The sequence below is a fragment of the Gopherus evgoodei genome, chromosome 11 (genome assembly GCF_007399415.2).
Source record: "Gopherus evgoodei ecotype Sinaloan lineage chromosome 11, rGopEvg1_v1.p, whole genome shotgun sequence".
NCBI lineage: Eukaryota > Metazoa > Chordata > Testudines > Testudinidae > Gopherus > Gopherus evgoodei.
The window spans coordinates 42,857,458-42,876,134 of NC_044332.1; the positions used below are offsets into that span (position 1 = coordinate 42,857,458).

The 18,677-nt window shown below is 40.7% G+C and overlaps 2 protein-coding genes across 10 annotated transcripts in view; one reads left to right on the top strand and one right to left on the bottom strand.

The window, feature by feature from the left end:
• Positions 1-10,384, bottom strand: part of G6PC2 (glucose-6-phosphatase catalytic subunit 2) — a 24,664-nt gene extending 14,280 nt beyond the window's left edge. Inside the window, exons 1-2 of one of the 5 annotated variants that reach the window (XM_030580224.1) lie at positions 10,347-10,380; positions 6,223-6,294 (exon numbers count right to left, since the gene is read on the bottom strand). The gene's annotated coding sequence lies outside the window, so the exon portion shown is untranslated. Of the gene's footprint in view, positions 1-6,222; positions 6,295-9,848; positions 9,932-10,210; positions 10,296-10,346 lie in introns of those variants that run through there. The other 4 variants (XM_030580223.1, XM_030580222.1, XM_030580227.1 and 1 more) reach the window with 4 other exon arrangements.
• SPC25 (SPC25 component of NDC80 kinetochore complex) lies at positions 10,224-17,644 on the top strand. Of its 5 annotated transcripts, none has more exons than XM_030580232.1 (7): positions 10,224-10,305; positions 12,593-12,750; positions 12,831-12,896; positions 13,887-14,033; positions 14,591-14,695; positions 15,703-15,801; positions 17,361-17,644. In XM_030580232.1, the coding sequence occupies exons 2-7, from the start codon at positions 12,597-12,599 to the stop codon at positions 17,483-17,485; spliced, it is 696 nt and encodes a 231-aa protein (XP_030436092.1). In that variant the 5' UTR covers positions 10,224-10,305; positions 12,593-12,596; the 3' UTR covers positions 17,486-17,644. The 5 variants fall into 5 exon arrangements, with proteins under 5 accessions (XP_030436092.1, XP_030436090.1, XP_030436089.1 ...); XM_030580229.1 differs by lacking the exon at positions 10,224-10,305 and adding an exon at positions 10,333-10,540; XM_030580231.1 differs by lacking the exon at positions 10,224-10,305 and adding an exon at positions 10,553-10,647.
• Positions 17,645-18,677: the final 1,033 nt, after the last annotated feature.

Sequence of the window (18,677 nt, forward strand, 5' to 3'; positions counted from 1 at the left end):
ATAAATTACCAAATCATGATTCTGACTTCTTTGTGCTGTTTCTGAGTAGAATTAGTGTTACATGATTTACAATGTCCATTTGCTCCTACAATTTCTCCTCCTATATTAGTGCTGCTGAATGGTCCATTTCAATTTGTACCACATGATATCAACATACATTTTCTCTAACAAAATCCTCTTAAATAAAACTTCAGGATAATTCAGCAATAAATATTTAACAGCTTCTTGGATACACAAGACATGGAAATTTCAGACTCAGCAAATTAGCTGTCCCAAAGGAGCCTTTGTTATTTGGGTTTTTTTGTTTCATGCTGAGCCCAACTGCTTGTAGCTCTGAAACAGCCTGACAGGTGGACTGGTCATATAAATGAGATACTAATCCTGATTCACGTCCTCCTTGTTGGTTGAAAATCTCTTCTCCCAAGTAATTTTATAGCATAATTAGGGTAATCATTATTCTCTCCAAAGGTTAGAGTAATTCTCCCTCATAAGGTAGACAGGCTCGCCAACAGTAAACTCCAATTCTCCAAAGGACATTTGGGTTTAGTATGAAGAAAAAATATAATAAACCATTCTACTGCTTTTATATGCACTGCTGGTTTAGAAATATTAGTTAGCTTTAAATCGCAGTGCAAATGTCATGTGACAGTAGGTGGTGCTTTAGCAGCCATCTTGATTCTAGTACTTAGTTAAAAGAGCTCTAAGAAGTTATTATTCAGTAACTGTTGCCCCATTAACAAAACTATTTTACAGCAAGTAGGTTTACAGCATTCTGGCACCTGTCAAGGTACAAAATGACCTCAGGAGCCACTTTTCTGCAGCTACAAACAAGCAATAGAGCCCATCTTATTCCAGCCATACCACAATTTGTTTCTCTGACACCAGATCTGCCATTCTTGAAACTATTAGAAGAATGACTGCTGCCAGATAGAGCCCTGTGGGACCACTTTATTAACCCCTATACACTTGTAGCATTCATATGGTAAACAATGGGTCAAAACAGGCCATTCTTTTCCACTGCCTTGGGACAATGCAACTCCATTTGCCCAGGCTGAACTCCATTCACAGATGCAACTCTTCAGGGCTCTCTTTAGTATTTTCAAGAGTGAGATCATGCAAAGGTGAAGTTTATTTTCCAGCAACATCAATGTGAAGTGCATTCTCCTTCTATAGGAGCCTCACAAAGGCATGCAGGGTGATACACTTTTGTACCAGAAAAGACAAACTCTCTTCAGGACCTTTTCACCTATGCAGTCATGACCCTTTCATATATGAAATACTCTTGCTTAAACCAAATTTGTCCTGGCTGCTTTCAGTAAAACACTCTCTCCATTTGGGCTAGTATTCCAGGACTGCTTACGTATCTTGATGACTTTGTGGAATGTGGGCTTTCTACAGTTGCTCAGAATAAAGACAGGTGTTTCTTTCTAGTTAGGAAATAATGTTAGTTCATTTAAATAGTCTATATACAGTTTCACAATAATAAATTAAACTACACCAGCTTTCTTAGCTTTAGCGACAAGCTGAGGAGAGTCTTGGAGAAGTTATGATTCCTTAATAATGTGCTTTGAAAAACTCTCACTGTCACTTTCTGGAGGAAATTTTCCCCATTTGTTGGAGGGTTCCAAGATTTTCCTCCTCTTTTTTCTCCCTGTTGAGGGAACATTTTAAAAGTTTCCTAATCTGAAATACATATGGTCTTTGATGTCATTTAATAGTATACATAAAGGACAACATACTGTACAATCTTTTCAGTAAATGCAATTGCTAAAGGAAATAAACAACCAAGAATATATTTGAAAATGTTTGAACTGTGTCTTAATTTTTAAACTGAGTGTTTTAAACTGGGTGAAACCTTGTTATGGGTTGAGTGAAACCCCACTGAGATTGACAGGTGTGAACTCACCCTTCAATAAACATAACTGGAAGCATAAGTTTCTAGCTAAAACAAAAGGTGTGTGTGAACCTAACAATGAGCTTTTAGCTGAGTATTGTTTTGGGGAGGGAGAGGAGGATAAAGAAAGGATCACACAGAAACTGAGACAGACAAGAACAGAGAGAGAGAGAGAAAGGCAGGTAGGAACTTGTAAGTGTAGTATGACCCTGGAAAAAGTTCAAGAGAGGGATCTGTATTGGCTAAAGAGACTTGGGGGCTGTAAACTAAGACAATGCTCCTTTTGTTCTTGGTTTCTTCTATGTTCATAGACAAAGGACTTTGTAAGTTCCTTGTAAATAAAAAAGACTGCATCAAAGAAAATACCAGGCTCCATCAATTTCTACTTCCATCTGGAACAATCCCAAGGCCCTGAATTTTGACTAGCTGCTTGAGTTGAAAAGGGACCACAATACACATGTGAAAACAGTATGTTTGGGATTCATAGGTTAAAATTTTGGAAATGGGTTTATTTTGTTTTTGAACATAATTAAATGTTCTCATACTCAGCAGAAAGTAAACCAAGTTCAAAAACTTTTTTTTTATTTCTGTCATTAACTTTTGATTTATAAAGACAAAAACGGAGCTCACCCTAAGTTCTATGCACCTTGACAATAACTTAAAAACACAATCAAAGTTCAACTGTAGCTAAGAAAATAAAATGTTCATGATTTCTTTACACGCATCTATCAAAGCAAACATTAGGTAGTAACTGAGCTCGACGTTGCTAAGCAGATGTTTGCAAAGAGAAAGAGCACCCATCAAACCAATGATTTCTGTAACGTTATTAACAGAAATCTATGTACTGACTTTCTGGTACATCTTGTTTTAGTAAATGCAGCCCTAACATTAATTTTACATGTCATAATTGTCACTGGCATTGGTCCAGCTATAAAGATTACTTAGTGTGACAAAGTCAGACCAGACTGCTGCAAGAGTGCTGGAAGGCAGGTATATCAGCAATAGAATGGTAAACGTCCTTTTCCCTATGAGCTGAAGAGGTTTCTCAGGCCAGCAAGGGATACTGAGTCCAGTTAAGGGATGCCTGTGACCTCTAAAAATCCCTCTTTGGGCTGGAAACAGGTAAGAAACAAGCTGCAACAAGGCAAGTGACAACAAAGAGAAAAGTTTTCTCCTGGGCAGAAGGCCACTTGCCTCCCTGTACGGGAAGCAATAGAGCTAACTGCCTGTTGGGGAAGAACTGGCACCCAGAGGTAAGAACAAGGCAACACTCCAGAGTGTTCCCTTTTTGTGTTATGAATTTGTTTCTTTGGTTTGGCCAATAAATGTTCCCTGGGCCTCCCCTGAGGCCCACCTTGTAAAATAATGAAAAATAAAACCCAAGTGAGGAATAAAGCAGCAAAGAATCCTGTGGCACCTTATAGACTAACAGATGTTTTAGAGCATGAGCTTTCGTGGGTGAAGTGGGTATTCACCCACGAAAGCTCATGCTCCAAAACGTCTGTTAGTCTACAAGGTGCCACAGGATTCTTTGCTGCTTTTACAGATCCAGACTAACACGGCTACCCCTCTGATAAGTGAGGAATAGAAACTCTCTGGAGTAGGACTGATTTACTCCAGTCCCCTTTCCTTCCTTTCAACCCATGGACTGCCAGAAGAGGAAATGCTGACCCACTGAGGGGAAACAGGTGCCTTGCCACACTAATTTAGTAAATGTACAGTTTTTTCATATGAATTAGAGCTGACAGCTGCCTTCTTAGGCTGTAAATAATACCTTCAAAATGGAACATAAGAAAAGATAAGCCCCTTTTTAGGGAGAGGAGGGGAGAATCTTCCAGGAAGCCCTTTTCCTTTCTTTCTTTTTACTCTACCAAACATGCCTTATTGGATCCACCCATCCTTTTAGCTAAAGTTTCCTCTGATATCTATTAATATAGCTCTTGGGTTGGTCAGAGAAGGTTAAGCAAGAGCAATGTGAACTGTGCAAAAAAAAAAATCTGGCTAACTGTATGTACTGTATACAGATTTTAAATATACATGCAACTTATTTTATGAATCAAGGACAATTCACAGGGTAAGCACTTTGGCATCCTTCTGGAGGAATAGTATTATTACAGTATTCATTACTTCCTTATCAAAAACTATACCAGTGGTGCTCAAATTTTTGTACTGGTGACCCCATTCACATTGCACACAGAGGCTTGCTACCCCCCTTTTAAATTACAAACACTTCTTTACATATTTACATATTACATATTTTAAATGCTGGAGGTAAAGTGGGGTTTGGTGCAGAAGCTGACAGCTCACAACCTCCCATGTAATAATCTTGTGACCCCTGAGGGGTTCCGACCCAACAGTTTGAGAACCCCTGAGCTATACCTAAAAATCATGAAAATTCAGCAGACAGTACTACCCAGAAAAAAACAGAAGGGCTTATTAACCTGAGAGGCTCTGATCCAGCAAACACACAGGCGCTGAACTTTATTGCTGTTGAGTATTTCTACTGAAATCCATGGAACTAATTGTAATAAAGTTAAGCATCCACATATGTGTTTGAGGGATGGGGCCTAAATGGCTATATTTTTCTTGTAAAGAAGAAGAGTTTTAGCAGCTGCGAATTGATAATGTAACATGCATTTAAGACATGGCACATATTGGGTGTCTAAGCCTGTGCTGAAGTTTCTATAAGCAACCAAAACAGCATTTGTCAAGAAACTGATGGATTCAGAGAATGCCTTATAGGTGCTTGTTAGGTTAACTAGCTCTTCTAGGGGCTGAAGTAGCAGTTGCTAGGCGCCTGCCTGTATAGAACTTTTGGGTCACTGGATTCCAGTGTCAGTCTGGTGGCCTCTACCATGCCCACTCCTGCATACTAATACATTCAGCACTAGTATATGGACCTTTGCATGATGCAGAAGGTTCATGGAGGCCCTCAACTGTGTAGGTGCTTCACTAGTACCCCACCTTCTGCAGCCCAACTATGGGGGACAAAGTGTTAAGAGTGCATTCTCCCAAGACAAATAAACTCCTTGCTTTAATCACAATTAAGTATTTAGTATTAAATGAACAATATTTTATGTGTAGTTCCTGTTACTTTGATTTTCAGGAAAACAACCGGAGAATGAAGGAATACATCCACTGGGTAGATATACTACGTAAAGATTTTCACTGAGAACTGTCTGAATTATCCTTCATGTAGAACCTGCACATTTTATTGACTATTACTGTAATTCATTCTTTTTTCTAATCAACAGACACACATTGTAAGAGCAATGAGGTGAGTGGTCTCCTTGGTCTATTGTTTATCTTAACTCCCAAGAGAAAAAAATGAAGAGGAAAGCTGATTTAAAATGTCCATCATTAACATGGATGCAGATCAGCACTATGGAAATGGTTCCTGAGGTCACAGTAATGCCCAGAATAACAAGGCTGTGGGTTTGGATAGTACCTCCAGTACTTCCACTAGAGGTATCCTATACACGTGGACATACAATACCACTTTCACTATTATTTCAGAATGAATGTATCAATAGAAGTTACTGAAACATGAGAAAAAATGTTTTGCATCTTACTCACAATAGTTATCCTCTACCTGGACCTTATTTAAAATTATACATATGGAAAATTCTCATGTACAAATGGCATTATGGAAATTCTTGAGGAACAATAACAAATATGCTCAGTTTACAAGAAAAAAAATTGTTTTTCTTACTGCCTGCACAAGCAGGTGTAGGTTCTGAGAGTCACTGAAATAATACAATAAGTAAACAGTTTCTTTGCTTATAGATTCCAAAGACAGGAGGTGATCATCTAGTCTGACCTGCTGTACAACACAAGCCACAGAACTTTCTCCAAAATAATTCCTAGGGCATATCTTTAAAAAAACCCAAACCATCCAATCTGGATTTAAAAATTACTAGTGATGGGATTGTACAGATGGTAAATTGTTCCAATGCTTAATTACTCTCACAGTTAAAAATGTACACCTTAGTTCCAGTCTGAATTTTCTAGTTTCATTGTCCAGCTCTGGTATTGCTATACCTTTCTCTGCTAGATTGAAGAGCCAATTATTAAATATGTTCCCCAGGTAGCTACTTATAGACTGTAATCAAGTCACTCCTTAACCTTCTCTTTTTTATGCTAAATAGATAGACTCGAGCTCAACTGTTCTAAGACGCGGTTTCTAATCCTTTAATCATTCTCATAGCTCTTCTCTGAACCCTCTCCAATTTATCAACATCCTTTCTGAATTGTGAACACCAGAAATGGACAAAGTTTTCCAGCAGCGGTTGCACTAATATAAAATAGGAAGTAAAATAACCTCTTACCTCCTTCTCAAGGTTCCCTTGTTTATACCTCCCAGGATTGCATTTTACACACAGCTTTACCTGCACACAAACCTTAAAGCAATTTGAAAAAAAAATCTTAAAAGGAGAGTTATTTCTGGTTATAATGTTCAAAAAGCATTGGGCAGATAGTTAGACACCACAGTTATGGAGTCTGTATCAGAACCTACACAGCCATTAGACTGACACCATGTTTTTTCAGCTGAGACTGGCCATGCAATTAGTTTAATCATGTAAAATTTTATTTCAGATATAAAAACGTCTCAGACATTTACAGGTCACTTAATCAGTTCTGCTACTTTAAGTGAAATTAAATGAAAAACATACAGAAATGATTGCTTAATGTAAAATATGACATTTGGTAACACATATCCAAAGTATTTTAAAATAAAATTCATTTAAGATTTACAAAGTACGTGTGTATGAGTGATCCTCACTTGAAATAGTAGTAAGATAAGAATCAAACTTGTTAACCTCCTGCCCAAAGTGTAGTAGAACACAAGGCACAATGTTAGAAAATAAGGTCTAGTCTACACCATGCATTTAAACCGAATTTAGCAGCTTTAAACCGATTTAACCCTGCACCTGTCCACACAATGAGCCCTTTATATCGATATAAAGGGCTCTTTAAACCGGTTTCTGTACTCCTCCATGACGAGAGGAATAGCGCTGAAATCGGTATTGCCATGTCGGATTAGGGTTAGTGTGGCTGCAAATCGACGGTATTGGCCTCCGGGCGGTATCCCACAGTGCACCATTGTGACCACTCTGGAAAGCAATCTGAACTCAGATGCACTGGCCAGGTAGACAGGAAAAGCCCCGCAAACTTTTGAATTTCATTTCCTGTTTGCCCAGCGTGGAGCTCTGATCAGCACGGGTGGCGATGCAGTCCCAAATCCAAAAAGAGCTCCAGCATGGACCGTACGAGAGATACTGGATCTGATTGCTGTATGGGCAGACAAATCTGTTCTATCAGAGCTCCGTTACAGAAGACGAAATGACAAAGCATTTGAAATAAATCTTCAGGCTATGATAGACAGAGGCCACAGCAGGGCTCAGCATAGTGCTGCGTGACAGGCGTAACGGAAAGCCAAAGAATCAAATAGACGCTCATGGAGGAAGGGAGGGAGGACTGAAGACTCCAGCTATCCCACAGTCCCCAAAAAGCATTTGCATTCTTGGCTGAGCTCCCAACGCCTGAAGGGTTAAAAACTTTGTCTGGGGTGGTTCAGGGTATATCTCGTCAATTTACCCTCCCTCCCCCCCACGTGAAAGGGAAAAAAATTGTTTCTTGCCATTTTTTAATGTCACCGTGTGTCTACTGCATGTTGCTGGTAGACGCCGTGCTGCGGCAGTGAACAGCAGCATCCCCTCCCCTTCCTTTCCTGATGGCAGATGGTACAAAATGGTGGAAAACCGTCATCAGCCCGTGAGTGCTCCTGGCTGGCCTCGGTGAGGTCAGCCGGAGGTGCCTTTTGTAAAAATGGGAATGACTCCCTATCATTCCTGGCAGAGGGTACAAAATGCTGGGTAACCGTCCTCATCATAGCAGCTGAAGCCTGAGCTCTATGACCCCCCTTCCCCTTTTATGCCTAAAGAAAAAATTCTGTACTCCCTGGACTATCATAGCAGCGGGAGGCTGCGCTTCTTTCCCCTCCCACCCTTTAATGTCCTGCCTGGACTATCATAGCAGCTGAAGGCTGCTCCCCCCTCATTTTATCTTGCTAAAAAGTCAGTGTTTCTTATTCCTGCATTCTTTATTACTTCATCACACAAATGAGGGGACACTGCCATGGTAGTCCAGGAGGGGTGTGGGAGGAGGGAAGCAACGGGTAGGGTTGTTGCAGGGGCACCCCTTAGAATGGCATGCAGCTCATCATTTCTGTGGGACCTCTGGGGCTCTGACCCGGAGCAGCTGTGCTCTCTGGCTCTCTAGTAGACTTGCCCCATATTCTAGGCAGGACTGACTCTATTTTTAGACAAAAACATAAAGAAGGGAATGACCCGGGGAGTCATTCCCATTTTTGTCCATGCGCCCCGGACGACCTCAGCAAGGCCAGCCAGGAGCACCCATGACAGCAGAAGACAGTACAAAATGATTGATAACTATCATTGCCACTTTCCAATTGCAAACAGCACAAAATAACTGTCATCTCATTGCCAATTTACAATGGCAGATGGTGCAATGGGGATGGTAACCATCTCCGCTACCTCGCAAAGGCAAATGAATGCTACTGTGTAGCACTGCAGTACCGCATCTGTCAGCAGCATCCAGTATACATATGGTGACAGTGACAAAAGGCAAAACAAGCTCCATGGTTGCCATGCTATGGCGTCTGCCAGGGCAATCCAGGGAAAAAGGACACAAAATGATTGTCTGCTGTTGCTTTCACAGAGGAAGGATTGAGTGATGACATTTACCCAGAATCACCCGCGACACTGTTTTTGCGTCATCGTGCATTGGGATCTTAACCCAGAATTCCAATGGGCGGGGGAGACTGTGGAAAGTATGGGATAGCTACGGGATAGCTACCCACAGTGCAACGCTCCAGAAATTGACGCTAACCCTGGTACATGGATGCACACCACCGAATTAATGTGCTTAGTGTGGCCGCATGCACTCAACTTTATACAATCTGTTTTACAAAACCGGTTTATGTAAAATTGGAATAATACCATAGTGTAAAGTATCAGAGGGTAGCCGTGTTAGTCTGGATCTGTAAAAGCAGCAAAGAATCCTGTGGCACCTTATAGACTAACAGACGTTTTGGAGCATGAGCTTTTGTGGGTGAATACCCACTTCCTCAGATGCATGTGTACCATAGTGTAGACATACCCTCAGAGAACCTTCTCCATACCTGTTCCAGGAAAATAGTATTCATTCTATATTAACTGCTGTGATGAAATAAATAATCGTTTGCTGTTATTGTGTGGTACAGGTACACTGTTTAATTAAATATCCAAAAGATTCAACTGAGTATGCAGGAAGCATCTTGTTTTAAGTCCTGTTTTAAAGGACTTTTTTCTCTTCTGAGTTGTGCATGTAGATCCAGCTCCTCCTCTGGGCCGATGATGGACCAGCAGAATATATGTTTATTGGTATGTCAACAAGGCCTGCAAGTAACCTATTCACTGCATACAGATCCTGAAAAACTGGAGATGTTACATTGGCAAGTTGCTGGATAATGCAGGGAAAAGAAAAATAAGCAGTCTGTGCTACAAATTTTAGAACTAGTAACTAAACAACCCACCAAAGAACTATGCTATTGCAGAGAACTATTTTTGTAACTGATCATTTTTTTGTCTTTGCTTACCCTGTTGCATACAAATGGAAGAAGAGGAAAAAAATGCAATTTTCTCCTAAACTCAGTGCCAGTTACATGAAAGGAAAAACATTCATTCAAGTGCACTGAAGGAGAACCAATTACAGAGTGCTCCCTCTAGGCTGATAAAGGCCACCTATTACAGAAGTTCAGGGGAGGTGCAGGGGTGCATGAGCCAGTTACTGCTACATATCTTCTGCCCTGTCTATTCTTTTGGGACAGCCACGTCACTGTAACCACACAACAGTGGCTGCAAAAGGTTTGCTGTCTGTGGCCGGTACTTACGCCCCAAGGCGGCGGCCCACACTCCCCTCCCCTGGATTTGTGCTGATGAACCGGTGAGAAGCCTCACTCGCAGCTTAGCGGCCTTTTGGCGGGGCCGCGCAGAGCGGGTTTGCAGGCGCCGTCCGTTCGCAGCGAGAATTTCCAATCCGCTGGCCGCACGCAACCTGAACACGGCACCCGGCGCCATTTAGCGCCGCCGCGGGCGGCCCCTCGTTCCTTGGGCCCGGGGCTGGCTTGGGCTATTTCCCGGCTAGCAGCACACCAAGGGGGGCGGGCAGCCAGCGCCCCCCCCCCGGGGCTGGGCACGAACTGAGCTGCAGCGGCCCAGCGGCCGTAGAAACACGGGCTGGCCATGACCCCACCTTCGGGCTGCGGCTGCCCCAGAGACCGAACCCCGCATCCCAGCCAGCAGCGCCTCAGCCGCCTCCAGTCTCCGCAGCTCGGCGGGGCAGACCAGGTAGGCGGCCCCTCCCCAATCTCCGTCACTCTCCCACTTACCGTTTGACAACGGACCACAACTCCCATCATGCTCCACGCCGCTCCGCCAATAGCGAGGGAACTTCTGTGCCGGCTGCGCCAGGAATGGACCAGTCGTTGCGTGCGCTGTTGCTGGGTGCAGAAGGGACCAATCAGAGAGCGGCCGTGGCGGCGGCGGCGGCGGCGGCAGGACGGTTACGGTTCAAACGCTGGTGGTGAGTGTTGGGGAGCTGCGCGGGGTGATCGCTGGGCGGCCTCGCCGGGCCCTGCCCGCGGGCTGAGGAGAAGGGGGCGCAGCGCCCGGGACGGGAGCAGAGGGACAGTAAGCGGCGGCTTAGTGGCGCTTTCACTGAATTAGCGGCCTGGGCTTGAAAGTGTGACCCGCCCTGACCGGAGCTCGGCCGCGGTGCAGCAAACACGGGCACGTCGTGGAGCTGTTCCACAGTCCGGCGTCTTGCACAGCTCAGGGGCAGGGGAAGCAGAATCTGCTAGGAACCCTCCCGCCCTTGCCCCCGGTGCTCATGCCCATTGCTGTCTAACCAGGCTTAAAGGCCCAGCTCCTCAGCGGCATCTAGGCACCTAACTCCCGTTGAGGTTAGTGGAAGTCAGGCACCTAAATGCTTTTGAGGATCTGGCCCAAAGTAGCTGCCAGCTGTGTGGCACTGGCATGTATGACAGCTGCAGTTGGACCTACAGCATGTTAACGCTGGACCTGGCAGTTCATTATCAAAGGCTGCACATAAAATCAAGAAAATTGGCAGTTACGAGAATGCAAATGAGGGAATAGTAGCAGAGCACCCTTATGGTGCAAAGCATCAGCCAGGAAACGTGTTTTTAGGCAGACAAAGGTGGTATTATGGGGTTTCACATTAACCTGCAAAGTCAGCCTGGAATCCGAAAGTCAAGCTGGGCTCTCTCTGGCTTGTACATTGCCACAATAGAGATTCTGGAACCTGATTAGGTCACCCTTCTGTTAATAATGTGATACAGCTTCAGGAGAGTAAGTTATGTTGTCTTTTCAGTGCAGTCCAGGTAGGAGTAAAATGTTAATTCAGCAAAGGCTTCTGCACTGTGTTGACTTTCAGTGAAGTCACTGGGACAACACACAGTGCACAGTGTTAAATACCGAACTCTGCAGGATGAAGGCATTAGTGAAGTAAGCAGAATGAACATTAAATACATACAAGAAATGTCTGCTGAAGAAGTAGCCACCAATCTTTTATAGTAATTCTCAGAGTAGAACTGCTCTCAGACTGAAAAGTCTTGCTCTCTCCCCACCCATCCCCTTTGTTCTTTCAGGCTAAACAAAATATGTTTAATTATGTGTACAGCATTATTAGTATAATGCATGTATTAATATTTACAATAATGCATAATTATGTCAGTGCAATATTTTTTGTACACTGTGGTGTTTAATAGATGCTTCAAATGTAAATAGCTCTTTTTTAAAAGGAAAATTACTCAGTCCATAAAAAGGACTCACTCCGGGATGGGCCTGGGGAGAAGGTGACTATAAAGTAACAGCAACTTTAAGCCATTTGAAAACTTGTCTCAAATGTTTATTTTAGGATTACAGTACGCTACCCAGATAAAAACTTGTAGGAATTCTCCCTACTCCCATGATTGTTACCAGTCCAATATGTAGCAGCCATTTCAAAACATTCTTTATGTTTATACCATAGTTAAATCTTCCTACTGGATAGTATTTAATAACTGAGTCTCATTCTGGAAGGGGAAAATGTTTTGCTTTTTTCCACAGACAACTCCACCCCCCATCTAAAATATGTTTAGTTCAGTTCAAAATGAGTTAGCAGGTGCAGTTTCCCCTCTTTACTTGAGTGGACTACAGTATTTGGAGTTTTGGGGGAAAAACTACATGCACGGTAATATGATGTCACACCTCCATATATTTTCTATTCTGCTCTATATGTGCATGATAACACATCAAAACAGGAAGTAAACATGATGTTGCATCCTTGGTTTTTAGTTCGACAGTTTTAGAGCTATTTATATTCATAATCGTGCTGAATAGAGTAAACTGATCTAAATAGCACATCACTTATAATATGGCCAATACAAGTAAGCTCTATTGAATGCTGTAACCTAACTTGCTTAAAAGTCACCAATAGAGCTTTCAAAAACATACAAGAAGAACAGCACCTAAAGCTTCAATAGCAATCAGTATTGGGGAGAATAAATCTCTTTATTAATCTACAACAGCTCAGATTGTCTTGTGTGATTGTGTTGTGCTTTTATGTTTGCTGCAGCACTATGTCCCAGATAAAAACAGAAGATGAACTGATCCTTTTTGAAAAAGAGATCAAAGAATTTTGGACGAAATTCAAAAGCATTTGTGGAAGTGAACACGCCAACCAGACTTTGGGACTAAGAGAATCATGCAAGGAGTCCATAAAAGCACTCTCAGGTACAATATTCATGAGTTTACATAGCTAATTTATTTTTAACTCTGTCTTCAGTTGATTAAAATAAATCTCTTAATTACAGAGAAGTGGTCCAAGAAGTTAAAAGAAGGGGATCTAATGATTGACAAAATTCAGGAATACAGAAATGGTATGGTCTCGGCTCGTATTTATTACTTCTAAAATTAACTAATGTGTTCTGTCAGAACAAAACACTTCATCTTAAAGTGGTTCAGTTCAAAGTGAACTGCAAAGCTAAAATGAAGATATTAGACCAGGATTTCTGATTTCATTAACAGAATAGGGGATGTTCTTCAAACCCAGAAATCCCATAATCTAGTTAAACGATCTGACTTGTATAGCACTGAGTAAGTTGTTGCCACTTAATAAGAAATGAATAAAGGAGAGCCTTGCAAAGCTCAAGAAAACATACCAATTGTGGTACAAAGTCAGTTTACTGTGATAAGAAAACAAAAAATTACTTATCTGTCAAAGTTTACATGTGCAGCAGAGTACAGTTCTGCACGGCTAATAATTTATTTCTGGACTAACTGCCTCCCACATCCTGATTAATGGGCAAAGTCATCTAGTAAATCTAGGATTAACTCACTCATTTGAGCTTTGCAAGTCACTGTTAAAAGTTAGGGATAAAAAAATCACAATGTAACTAGCTATAGGTAGTCTACTGTTACAGATAGATCTCTTGACACAAAATGTGTAATGATGGGATCATTGCACCCTCCTAAAGCGACAGGAACTGTGCAGTTCTGTCACCGAAAACAAGCCAAGTTGCACTTTTGAATAGCCAGGAGATGCCAGAGGGCCTTCATTTAGAAGTTATTCTGTGCTTTCCTTCTAAGCACGTAAACCGTTCAGAATAATTTCTGTTTGTACTTGATGCCTGCAGTTGAAGGGCTGCCTCATACAAACAAGAATGCTGACTTCTCTGTCTCCGTGAAATAACTTATACATATGTGTTTTTGTAGCACCTAAGCGTAACTTTACTCACATGAGTAATCTTAGATTTTGAGGGAACCATTTGTGCATAAAGCTATGTACATGTACAAAAGAGTGTGCAGAATCAGGGACTTATTTAACTAAGGCTAACTGTAAATATTCACGTTTTTTCTCTTCCTCACAGAGATCCTCCAGCAGAACATACGCACTGAAGAAAAGCAAGAGAACTTAACTGAAATTAATTCCAAAATAAAGCATGAAGAAGAACAAAAGAGAGACTTTATTAATCGCATCCAAGAGCTCAAGGAAGAGTTGACCAGAAAAAAGGAAAGTAAGTTGTAAAATTGAATGAACATGAAAACACTCCAAGACTTTTAGAATATGAAGTCTTCTAAAGAGTATACTGGTGGCTTTGCAAATCTTTTTGTAATTAGCATGTCGATACTGTAATGTGTGTACAATACAGACAGTAGTGGCTTACGATGTAGAGATAAGGTGGTCCTTAGTTTGAATAGTTGTATATAAATGGTCACTTATCAGTGGAGCACTGAATTAAAAAAAACTCAAATCCTGTAACTCATCATTCTAACAAGCTATGTTTTCATAACTGGCAACTACATGAACAATACTTTGAATGACAAAGTATACTTTAAAGCAGATATTTGATTCTTAAAATAGCATTCATAATATTAACTAAATAGCCCCACACTAGAGTGTGTAATTAATTAGTGCTACTCAGATTTACATGAATAGAAATGGGGTAGTTGTCATGACCAGAGAGATTCAAAAAAGAAAAGACACTTGCTTTTAACAGACTTATTCTGCAGGACTTTCCAGTGTTCTAAAATTTGTTTAAAAATGCTTTTCGCTTGCTTTGACACTTTTTAGTTATATCTGCTAAAAACAAGGCCACCAAAGAGAGGCTGGAAAGATTGAATAAATCTAAAGAACTGTTTGAAGAGCGGCTTGGGCTAGAAATACGCAGAATTTATGGTACGTTTCCAAGCACACACATGTTCAATTACTTCCCCTGGTCCAGGGGTAGGCAACCTATGGCATGCATGCCGAAGGCGGCACTCGAGCTGATTTTCAGTGACACTCACATTGCCAGGGTCCTGGCCACCGGTCTGGGGGACTCTGCATTTTAATTTAATTTTAAATGAAGCTTCTTAAACATTTTAAAAACCTTATTTACTTTACATACAACAATAGTTTAGTTATATATTATAGACTTATAGAACGAGACCTTCTAAAAATGTATTACCGGCACTCGAAACCTTAAATTAGAGTGAATAAATGAAGACTCGTCACGCCACTTCTGAAAGGTTGCCAATCCCTGCCTTAGTCATACCCCTGACAAGTTGGCAAAACATAATCACCCTCACACACTAGACAAATGGGGTAGATTTTTTTTCTTTAATTGTGCTTGCACATAGGAAAAAACTTACTGTAGTATTTACATGGTTATGAGTGTGACTTATCTTCACTGGCACTTATAGTCAGTCTGAACAGTATGTTGCTGATTTGTTTGCTGCAAAGCAATAGAAATCCTTTCTTCTGGCTGTTCTGTATGGCTACAAAGCAATAAAAATGTCTGCTACTGCCATAGGAACGATTCTGACTGGATAGAGGTGAAATAAGACACATAGTTATAAATGTTTCAGATAAACTAATCTCAATTTATAATGATTAAAATCTTTAAAGTTTGGTCCAAAATACATATTTTGGACTATATAAATGTAATAAAAGATCCAACATTAATTTTATTTTGGGCACTCATGGGACCTATACTCAACAGTCAAGTGGTTTAAAGGGATACTCAAATAGTTTAAGCCCAAAAGTTGGGTTTCCCTTTTTACAAAAAGAGAAGTCTAGGTTTATTACACTTGTCAGCTCAGGAATATCTTTTACTAACTGAAATTTAACTAGATGTGGATGCCATTTAGTATCCTATGCAAAGTTAGTGGTTTTGTTGAATTCTATTTCTGCTTTTGCTTTAGATGAACAGTTACAGTTTATATTTCGATGTATTGACCACAAAAATCCTGACAAGCCATTCACGTTTACTCTCTCTATAAACGAACAGGGAGACTATGAAGGTATGTGTAGAGATTAAATGTGTATTTTATTTAAAGTGGTTTTTGAACCAATCTCATGCGGGAGATGCACGTGCACATACACAGAGGGGTTGCAAGTTCCATACCGAACCGTTCAGTCTTTAGACTGCTACAGATGAAGGTATGTCCCAACAAGCACTGTAATTGCAGCCATCCTTTGGCAGTCTCCTCCCAGACACTGCGGTGCCTTTCTGAAACAGACCACACTTTGAGCTCTTTATCAGCCCTTGCCCCCGCTGGTTCCTACTGTAAGTAATAGTTCAAGGTGCCCAAAACCCGTCTGACAGTGCCTATAAAACCTTCTCCAAAACCTTAGACCGGCCAGTTTTCTAAGCATTAGAACTGTTTTATTAGAAAATAGAGGACAGAACTTGGCCTTCTAACTTCTATGCAAACTCCCTGGCATCAATGAATTTGGGCCTAGGGTACCCATCCGAAAACATCACATCACTTTAAACAAATAGGATTTCAGAAGAAAAAGTAGGATGTGCTCATGTTATTAAATCACCATGCTGATGCACAAGAGGGCTCAATTAAGATTGCACAAACAACCTTAATTCTGGCATTTTCTAACTTTTGAATGCTTGAATTTGTAACTCTAACATTCTTTTAATTATGAAATAAATACACAACTGTTTCCCTCTCCCACCTTTGCGTGTTTAAAGTATTGGCCCTTGAGATATTAAGCAAAAAAATGGCTGGGGGAAAGCTGAGAAAAGAGAAGTGAGTAAAGCATGAAGGAGTGTGAGTGACCATCTCAGTTTTTTCCACCTTCAAATTTTTTTGGGATGCCAAAACTTAGAGGCAGTTCCCAATCTGTACTTCGGGAGCCCATTAACAACACCACAACCTTTTTTCCTACTGCTAACAAATCAAAATTTGTGCATTAAATGGGAGAGACATTAAATATAGGGAACTCACTCATGCCCCTCTGAACGTTTCCATGTACTGCTCAAATTCAGACAGCATTAACGATCCTTTCCTTCCACCATAATCCAAACGCACTAAGGAAATACAGCTTTTAGGAGCTGCTTTTCAGCTTACTGCTCTCTTACTACTGGCATTTCTTAAACCTAATTTTCACAATAGAAACCCTATTATTCCTCCAAAATTAATGAAGCAGATGGCAATGATGAGGGACCTCTATTTTTACTATTTCAGGTAGAAACTATACTCTAATCCTCAGCGTCTCTTAATCTTTCTCTCTTCCCATTTTCTCCTTGGCTGAAAATCAGTCCATGGATTTTTAGGCTTAAAATAGACAAATGGAGCACATGCAAAGCTACAGAAAATGGTTAGATTACTAAGACACTAAAAGCAGTGAAAGGGTAAGAGACCCGTAATATAATGAACTAAAGTGCATCTCAGAGCTGGCATGTATCTGTTTACCCAACCCATTAAATGAAAAAAATCAAGTCAAACATTGTGAAATAATTGACTCATTCTTGTTTTCGGGGGAAGAATACTTGAGACTAGAAAGTATCACAGCATGCCTCACTTATCTTGGAAATAAAAATTGTTTTCTAATTGTTTCCTTCTAGTGACAAGCAGCACTCCTCCTCTGGATTGTATAGCAGAACTCCAGCTAAAAGTGAGAGAAACCAACAACTTTGCTGCATTTATTGCCAACATCAGAAAAGCTTTTACAGCTTTGTCTTATAAGTAATCTGCAACTATATGTGAAATTGGCTTCATACCTCTCTTCCTGTCCCTGTGTGCATTCCCTGCTTTTCCTTTTTGTATTAACATAACAGTGGAGTGAAAAGTAATATTTAGGTCTGTTTTAATATTCCATTTTCTAAATAAAGAAAAATGGTGAAACGTTTTAGTCCATCTTTATCAGCCAGATGTATTTTTGGTAAGTCATTTTAAACAATATAATTTGAAGCAAATATTTCTTCAGTCCACTGTCTCTGCACAGGTAACTGTTGACTAGCAGTAAATCCAGTCATTAAACTTGTAACTCAAAAGAAAGCCAGCACATCATCTTCAAGGAAATAAAGCTAAAGCAATCCAGGAGCCTATGCTAAATTTACCTTCAAAAGATTTGAGTCTTGCATTTAAAAGCTTCCAAAAGAATCAGGCTACCACATTAATAGAGAGATGGTGTTTCTACTCACTCAGAAACTTAGTCCAAGAGTAAAGTAGCAGTCACTAGTTTGTTTTTTAGTAAAGGCTTACAATAATAGAAACATTCATCACACTCCGGTTCTACATCAGTGGAGAGAAAGGTGTCAGTACACTTGGTTCAACAAAAGAGTCAAGACAAACTCAAGCAACAATGGGTAGATTTAATGTCTGATCTGAATCACTTTGGCAAGGAAAAGACCTTGATTATTTAACAAACTGAACAATTTAAAGAAATATGCTCTTTAGGCACCTCAGTGATCTTAATTATTTTCTTATGCTTCTGAGGATGTTTCATCTATGGAATTAGGGAACTCTTCCACATATGTAATGGGAAAGTGACCTTTTCTCTCCTTTAGGGTCCCATACCACCATCCATTATCATCCTTCTGGTGAATGATGACAGTCACCTGTTGACTGAGAATGTATTTTTATTAATTCAACTGGATTTATACATGTGTATTGTGCCATTTCTGCATGGACCTTTGTTTAAAACTTCTCTCTTCCCCTGCCTCCTTTGTAGCACAGTCTAATTAAGCTTATATGTCTGTTGGCTAGTTTAAGATGGAATTAAAATTAGATGACAAACCACACTTACTATAGCATTATATCACAGGTCCCTATTCTCCACTGCACTCAGTCTCATTTCTCAATCTAGCACAGAGGTCAGCAACCTTTCAGAAGTGGTGTGCCGAGTCTTCATTTACTCACTAATATAAGGTTTCGTGTGC

Excerpts from the sequence above, each read along its gene's own strand:
- SPC25 (XM_030580229.1), top strand. The coding sequence starts at position 10,431 with ATGGACCAGTCGTTGCGTGCGCTGTTGCTGGGTGCAGAAGGGACCAAT. Across the intron at positions 12,897-13,886 it reads AATTCAGGAATACAGAAATG|AGATCCTCCAGCAGAACATA; the intron begins GTATGGTCTCGG and ends TCTTCCTCACAG. Across the intron at positions 14,696-15,702 it reads AGAAATACGCAGAATTTATG|ATGAACAGTTACAGTTTATA; the intron begins GTACGTTTCCAA and ends CTTTTGCTTTAG.